The sequence below is a fragment of the Oryctolagus cuniculus genome, chromosome 1, assembly GCF_051225735.1.
Source record: "Oryctolagus cuniculus isolate XC-2025 breed Fujian yellow rabbit chromosome 1, ASM5122573v1, whole genome shotgun sequence".
Taxonomy (NCBI): domain Eukaryota; kingdom Metazoa; phylum Chordata; class Mammalia; order Lagomorpha; family Leporidae; genus Oryctolagus; species Oryctolagus cuniculus.
Window position 1 is genome coordinate 13,677,160 of NC_142867.1, and position 8,745 is coordinate 13,685,904.

At 39.1% G+C, this 8,745-nt stretch overlaps 1 protein-coding gene across 1 annotated transcript; it reads right to left on the reverse strand.

Moving 5' to 3' along the window:
• Positions 1-410: 410 nt before the first annotated feature.
• Positions 411-6,483, reverse strand: LOC100344040 (olfactory receptor 5B12). Its single transcript, XM_008271576.5, has one exon. It carries the CDS (start codon positions 1,353-1,355, stop codon positions 411-413), a length of 945 nt encoding a protein of 314 aa, XP_008269798.3. The 5' UTR covers positions 1,356-6,483.
• Positions 6,484-8,745: the final 2,262 nt, after the last annotated feature.

Here is an 8,745-nt window from a genome sequence, read left to right on the forward strand (position 1 = left end):
CTGCACCCCATGGGAGACCAGGAGAAGCACCTGGCTCTTGCCTTCGGATCAGCGCGGTGCGCCGGCTGCAGCGCGCTGTCCGCGGCAGTCATTGGAGGGTGAACCAACGGCAAAAGGAAGACCTTTCTCTCTGTCTCTCTCTCTCTGTCTCTCTCTCTCTCACTGTCCACTCTGTCTGTCAAAAAGAAAAAAAAAATAAGGATTTTAAAATAAAAATTTCCTGCTAATGGGTGATTCTTCCTAATTTATTATTCCTTGGTTTCATATTTTTTAAGAATTTTATTTTATAGACTTCATAAATAGCTCGGTAAATTCCTGCAAAGTAGTAGCAATTTGTAAGCTAGATAAGTAAGTATTTTCACTGTGTATTTACAACACAAATACAAATGTCTCACTGTATATTTATATAATTAATACATTAATCCTAAAGAAGATTTTGCCTTCCCCACAGATTTCTTAAATGCATTTTTGACCTCTTTGTTCCTCAGACTGTAGACCAGTGGATTCAGCATGGGAATCACCATAGTATAGAACACAGATGCCATTTTGTCAGTGCCCATGGAGTGGCTGGAGCTGGGCTGTAGGTACATGAAGATGACCGTCCCGTAGAAGATGGAGACTGCAGTGAGGTGGGACGCACAGGTGGAAAAGGCCTTCTGACGTCCTTCAGAGGAGTGCATCCTCAGGATGGTGATAAATATAAATAGATAGGAGATCAAGATGACCAGGATAGAAAAGAGGGCATTGAAACCCACCACAAAAAATATAACCATCTCACTGATGTGGCTGTCTGAACATGAGAGAGCCAGGAGAGGAGGGGCATCACAGAAAAAGTGATCAACTACATGGGATTGACAGAAGGATAGCCTGAAAATGTTCCCCGTGTGGATAGAGGCATTCAGGAAACCACAGACATAGCAACCTATGGCCAGACAAGCACACACACTTGTTGTCATGGTGGTGGTGTAATGCAGGGGTTTGCACACTGCAGCATGGCGGTCATAGGCCATTGAGGCCAAGAGGAAACTTTCGACAGTGATGAAGCCTGCAAAGAAGAAGAACTGGGTGGCACAAGCATTGTAGGATATGACTTTGTCTCTTAGGAGGAGTCCTGCCATCACCTTGGGAGTGACAGCAGAAGAGTAACCGAAGTCCACCAGGGAGAGGTTACTGAGGAAAAAGTACATGGGCGTGTGGAGACGAGAGTCCAACAGAATTAACTGCATCATCCCTACATTCCCAACCACAGTGATTATGTAGATGAGTAAAAAGACTGTGAAGAGTGGGATCTGCAGTTCTGGGTCATCAGTTAACCCCGCGAGAAGGAAGTCAGTCACCCCTGTACTATTCTCCATGGGGAGTACACGACCCTGCAGCAATGAGAAAACAGAATCAGCATGCTACTCTGTATTTTATTTCAACATTGCAATATTTGTTTTCAAGGATTTATGACCTAAAACATACCACAGCAATAAAATCCTACCACAAAAAATATAATCTAAATTATACGTAGTGTCTCAGATAAACGAATTTGCAAAGATAATACATCTCCAGTCTCCATTGTTGATAACTGAACTAAGGTTTGTGAAAAGTAAGGATATATGAAAGATCATCATATTATTTGCTAACTCAAAAAGGCGAAACTACTTGTTTAAATTAAGTTAAATATTTAATGCAGTCACACATTCAATTGAATAATTGTTATTGAATGGTTACAATGAATAAGACACTGCTGCATGTACTATAAAAAAGGAAAATAGCATTTTTTTAAAAGGAAGATGATATAGAATGAAATGAATAGGGAAAACACAGAAATATTTTGAAAACCTGAGGGTGGGCTAGGTAAGGTTAGAAATGATAGGTTTTAATTTGAAATATAGTGGTCTTGTTTTAGATCAAACAAGACTTTTAATCACATTAAAATAGTGAATCACGGGAGTTTTAGGTTAGAAAAGTACATGTTGGTGTTATAATGATTTATTATGGCATTTTACATTCTATAATGTTTCTTCTGAATAAGACTGGAAAGTATAATGGGATTTGGACATCTAGATGACATAATCTGACTGCTCTTTTCAAAGGATCACTTTGGCCGATTTGTTGATCTTGACAGGAAAAGACTGATTTTGACAAGAAAAGGATGAGAGGTGCTAAACAAATTAGGAGGTCGTTATAATATTTTAGATAAAAGATGCTGGCTTGCACCAATGTGGTAGTGAGATGGATAATGAGATTTTATTCAATTCTATGTATATTTCAAAAGTTGAGCTGACTGGATTTCTTGATGGATTGAATAAGGCCATGAGAAAAGAGAGGAGTCAGTCCATGTGATATACATAGACAATAGTAAGTCCATAAGAATAAACAAGACCACAGAAAGGAAGAGTGTAGACAGGCAATCAACAGAGTAGTGGAATATTATAAGATAAAAAGGTGAGGAAATCTATTGAATGAGTGATGTAGGGAAGCAAATTGCCACCATTAGAGATCGTGCAATGCAGCTTCATCTCCAGGACATAAACAAGTTTTAGCCAGGACAAGTGAGTAGACAAAGGAAACTTTCAAAGGAAAGATTACAAATATATTGTAATGTGTTGACGGCTGACTATGAGATGCAGAGCACACAGAGGGACAGTTTCAGGATTTGGGAAGAAGCTTGGATCAGCAAAGGGTATATACAGAGATATAAGGATACTTCAAAAAGTGCATAGAAATCAAACTAAAACATGTTTATTATGGTACATCATGTTGTTCACATTCATGCATATTTTTTCATAATATGTATTTTCCATGAACTTTGTGAAGACTTCTTGAATTTGGGCTTTATACTATATGGGGTAGATGACAGATAACAGTTTTCAGTCTCATAGTGAATGTTATAGAGATAAATAGAATGATATTGAGATGAATTCTGTGGGTGTCAATGTGAGGATGGAGACTGGGAAAGCAATTAGGCAGGGTCATGATAGAAGCAGGTGGAGTTCTTGACGGATCTCATTCCTGCTCTTGGGACCACTTCCCATTAATTGGAAAACTACTCACTTAAATCAATACCACAGATGCAGATTTCCTCAAACTCCAGGAAAAATGTGATAAGAATAATTGCAAAATTTGTTTACCAACCTTCTTCTCCACATGTGAAATGGTAGTTTTTAATCCAATGTCTTGGAGAAAAAAGAAAATTAAAACTTATTTTAGTTCATTGAAAAGAAATGAAAACTACAAATAAACTTTGAGACATTCTCTTATTCTTTGCCCCATAGATGGGAAACATATTATGATTGGATCACCATATAGTTGGTTCTCAGGATTACAAAAATTCAATCTCCCTGAAAAATAACATCTTCTAATACAAGTCTCATGCAGTGTTTCAAGACTAACACAAATTACGACTCTTCTCCAACTTCTTCCTCTTCAGATACCACCATGCCATTATAATCAATATGATTTGTCACTTTATTGCTCTAAAAACTTTTAAATTTCAACTTAGTTTATGAATCTGTATGTCATGATTAATAATCAACTAAGCTGTAATAGATAAAATGTATTAAGCTTTTTATATGTTCTTGTTATCAAGATAGAGTGTGTTTCTTTATCTCAGTTAATCCTCACACATCACGTAAAATATTATTCCCAACCTGCAGATATGAGAATTGGAGTTTACTCACAATTAGATACATGCTGAAGGCTGAAAAAATAGCAGAGGTGAGAAGATCTGAAGTTGTTACTTTGAATCTAAGTCTTAGAAACTGATTGACTGACTTAGCAAGTGAGTAAATGTTATTAGAAGTCAATGTTGGGGCTGGCGCTGCGGCTCACTAGGCTAATCCTCTGCCTCCAGCGCTGGCACCCTGGGTTCTAGTCCTGGTCAGGGTGCCGGATTCTGTCCTGGTTGCTCCTCTTCCAGTCCAGCTCTCTGCTGTGGCCCAGGAAGGCAGTGGAGGATGGCCCTAGTGCTTTGGCCCTGCACCCGCATGGGAGACCAGGAAAAAGCACCTGGCTCCTGGCTTCGGATCGGCACAGTGCGCTGGCTGCAACACACCGACCATAGCCATTTGGTGGGGTGAACCAATGGAAAAGGAAGACCTTTCTCTCTGTCTCTCTCTCTCTCACTGTCTAACTCAGCCTGGCCAAAAAAAAAAAAAAAAAAAATGTGGATAATTGAAAAGCATGAATTTGGAAGTAAAATATACTTAACAGTTTTTGTGACTTTGAGCCAAATACATATCTTTCTGTACCTCAGTTAAATGACTGCAAATGGATCAGCAAGTGTTTATAATACCCTATCCCCTTCTAAGAAAAATCCTCAAATTGTTAAAAGGAACGCACCTCTTTACTGATACCAACCAATTACTGACACAAAGTGCCAGACTCTGTTCACTCCTTCATTCTCCCAGCAGACACTAAGTCTCTATTGTGCACCAGGTTTTATGCTAACTTCCAGGTTTCCAGCAATGTTTAATACACATTTCTGGGCTGGTGATGTGGCACAGTGTGCTAAGCCACTGCCTGCAACCCCAGATCTCATATCGGAGCACCAGTTCAAGTCTGGAGATCCAGTTCCTGACTAATGCCTAGGAAAGCAGCAGAAGATAATTCAAGTACTTGGACCCTTGCCACACACCTGGGAAATCCAACTGAGGTTCCTGGCTCCTGGTTTCAGACTGATGCTGCCCTGGCCATCTTGGTCATTTGGGGAATGAATCAGTGGATGGAAGATTTCTCTTTCTCTCTCTCTCTCTCTCTCTCTCTCTCTCTCTCTTTCCCTCTCTCTGTGTAACTTCGCCTTCAAAATAAATAAAATAAGTAAATAAATAATAAAATAAATATTTTTTAAGGAAAAAGATGCATTTCTTGAACCCAGGGATGCTTTTTAAACCAGAACAACCTATTAACCAGTGAATAGTTTGTGTTTTTCTCCATTCTCAGGGCGAGTGTTGCTTTCTCATTTGCTAACAACTGTATGGTTAATGGTAATTCATCTTATTTATACTGCAGTATTTCAGTCACTCTGTGTAATAGTTAACAAACTGGGTTTCCACTGCCAGTTATGTCTTTTGTGAAAGAATAATCTGAAGTTGCCTTTAGAGCTCCCCAATCTCATAAATAGTCATGCCTTGTGCAATTTTATACTCCTCCATTTCAGCGCATCTTAAAATGTTTTCCTAAACCTTGTTTATCTATTTTAATGTCCATTTCTTCTCTCTTAAAAATATTAGCATGAGCTTCTAGATTACAATAATATTTTATGTTGATATCTCATTTTATCTGCAAGCCTCCACTTAGTTAAGATGAATCCTTCCTGAAAGAGAGACTAGAGATTAAATAATTCAAATGAACAATTTAATTATACAAATTAACACTTAACAAAGCCAGGACTCAGGACCTTCTTGCAGTTTTTCTCTATGTCACATGACATATTTACATCTTTGGGTAGAAACTACTTAGTGCTTAAACATATGCCTTCTGATCTCATGAAACATATATAAGAAAATATTCAAAAATTTCAAGTCTAATATAATGCAAGGGAGAAAGGGATGCCTTGATGACTTTTCTAGTTACTTTTTCCCCTGAATCTATGTAGACTGTTCACTTGATTGAGAGGCTCACCTTGATTCCCAAGCAATACAAAAGCAAGTCTAACATCCTCATACAGGATCACGTCTCAAATCAGAAATGCAGTCCAAGAAAAGAGAGCATCCCATTTGGAGATTCTCATGCAGTGCTTGGCTAAAAACTTGATAATTTTCCAGAGTCACAAAGAAATAGAATGAAAAAGTGCTATTGGCCTTCAAAATTTGCTAAGATGAGTTCTCATCCTGGATCTGCTGCTCTTTCTTCTTAATCTCTTTGAACTTCAATATCTTCATCCATAAAAGAGAAACATCAGAAAGGCCACCCCAACAGCATCTTCCCCTGAAGGGCTGCTGCCATGATGAGAAAATAAGAGCATCTCTACGGTGCCTTAGACTTTGTGAGTAGTGATCATCATAATCAAAAGCAGTGCCGTTTACTTGTGTTTTCTCCCTTTGGTGTAGGCTGTTAGTAATACGTTGGTTAGGGAAGGAAGCTCTTGTCAGTGCTAGACAACTATACATAATCAGATAATAATGAATAATCGAAGGGGCTCTCGGTCTTGGGCTTCTCTATCTACTATGAGGCCGAGTATAATCATGCAGAGAGTTAAAATGTGAAAAGCAGGAGCCAGGAGGGAGTTATACAGTCGTGGAATGCTCGTGGGACAAATACTCCCTGAGGATTACCACAGCTCATTGTTTCACATAACTAGAAAATAGCTTATTTAAGGTTCTAAGGGGACTCAATTCTGATTATCAAAGGAGGTGATTGGTTTCTTTACATTACATGTATTAATTCACTTTGATAATGTACAAATCAAGCCATTCTTTGAAATCCAGGTTGTACTTTGACACAAAAATTGAGAGATGGAGAATAGGTTCTGTCATTAAACAAGATGAGTGTACCCTAGGAATTAGAGAGTCTTTTAATTCACTGCAAATGTTTGAACCATGAAGAATAATTCAATTGTTGACTGATGCTTTACGGGACTCAGCTGCAGCGCTGAGCTGTGGGAGTACAAACTAATGCAAGACAAGTATTTTCATTGCACTAATGGTGCTTACATCTAATGGAGAAGATATATGGCATAGAATTAAACACACTAAGAAGCCACATAATCACATGCAAAATAAAGTATATATACACTATATATAAAACATGCATATAATTAAACATAGGAAAGTGAGATAGAGGAAAGATTCTACTTCCATGGGAGGTAAGAATATTTTCTCAGGAAAACAACATTTTGATTGGGCCTAAAAATAATGAGGAACCTGAGGGGAATGTTTGTTCTAAGCAAAGTGGTAAGTATGTGGTGAAGTCACCAAGTTTCAAGGAAGTTTCAGAATTGTAAAGAAGCTGGTGTGACTGTGGCACACATAACAAGTTATCTTCCTTAGCAATGTCCTCGGCAGCATCCTTCCAGAACCAAGAAACAAAACAAGAACATTCAACACCAACGCCAGGCTATTCTTAGGAGTACTGGTCTGGCTCACAGGACCAGAAGAAATAGCCACTAGGATTCACAATTAACTTCACATTGGGAACCATTTATACCCACTACCGTAAGAAACTGTCATTATGAGAAAAAAGTTATAATCATTTCTTTTTAAAAAGTCAATTGATTGATTGATTGATTGATTCAAGAGTCAGGGAGGTGAAGGTGAAGAGGAAGTACAGAAAGAGAGAGAGAGAGGAAAGGAGAGGGAGAGGGAGAGGGAAAGGGAGAGAGAGGGAAAGGGAGGAGAGAGAGAGAGAGAGAGAGTTTCCTTCATTGGTTTACTCCCTAGATGCCTACAGTGGCCAAGACTGTGCCGCAGCTGGAACCATGAGCTGGGAATGTATCTCAAGTTTTCCATATGGGTGGCAGTAACTCAGTTACTTGAGACATTACAGCTCCCTCCCAGGGAGCTGGATTTTGAATGTAGTTACTCCATTATGGAACACAGGCATCTTAACCAGCATCTTAACTCCTAGACTAAATGCCCACCCCATAATAATTTCTTTTATCACTATTATGATAATACAAGACGGAATGACAAGGAGAAGCAGAGGCAGAATGATAAGGGAAAAGCGAGAGAGTGAGAAAGAATCTTCCATCTGCCGATTCACTCCCCATATGGCTGCAATGGCTAGGGTTGGGCCAGGCCAAAACCAGTGGCTCAGAACTCCATTTGGACCTCCCACATGTGTGGCAGGGATTCAAGTACTTGGATCATCTTCTGCTGCTTTCCCAGGTGCATTAGCAGGGAACTGGATTGGAAACGAAGTGGCAGGGACTTGAACTAGTACTCAAATATGGGATGCCAGTGTTGCAAGCTGTAGCTTAACCTGCTATACCACAATGCCTGCAACTCTCATAATAATTTCTTAAGGATTATTTAGCATATCCATAAAGAATTACTTCAAGCCTCTGGGTTAAAAAAGCTCAGAATCATGATTATACTCAGAGATATTTGAATAACCTCTACTCTATTGAGGCATGACTGAGTATGAAATCCTACACCCAAGTATTCAGCCTGCTCATTTCTAATTCATTGTTCCACATGACTAATGTCTCTTTGTCTTATCCTGGGAGGAGTATCTGAAGATCTTACTGCTGTTAGTGAATTGAATGAAACCTTTTCTCTAAGTTCACAGTGTTGCCATAATCTGCAGTGTGGCGGTTGTAAGAATATACGGTACAGGGAGGCGTATCTGGATTTAAGTCTACCTATTCTTTTATATATTTATGAGAGGCAGACAGACAGAAACAGCCATCTTCCATCTGATGGTTCACTCAACAAGTACCTGTAACAGCCAGAGCTGGGATAGGCTAAAGTCAGGACCCAGAAGTCAATCGAAGTCTCCCATATAGATTGCAGTGGCCCAAATACTTGAGCCATTGGCTTCTGCCTCCAAGAGTGAGCATTAGCAGGAAACCAGAAGTGGAGCTATGACTCTAACCTAAGCACTCAAATATGGGGTACAAGTGTCTCAAACAGGTCTTAACTGGGGTCCAGGTACCCATAACCCCACATCTGGGTTTAAATGCCAAATTTCTTAATTTTCTTCTTTTGAGGCTTTTTGAAAATATCTGTGATAAAGGTGTAATTGCGCTATGTATATCACAGCATGACACAGTATAGTGTAACTGAGAAGATTATATTACATGACATGAGATTTATA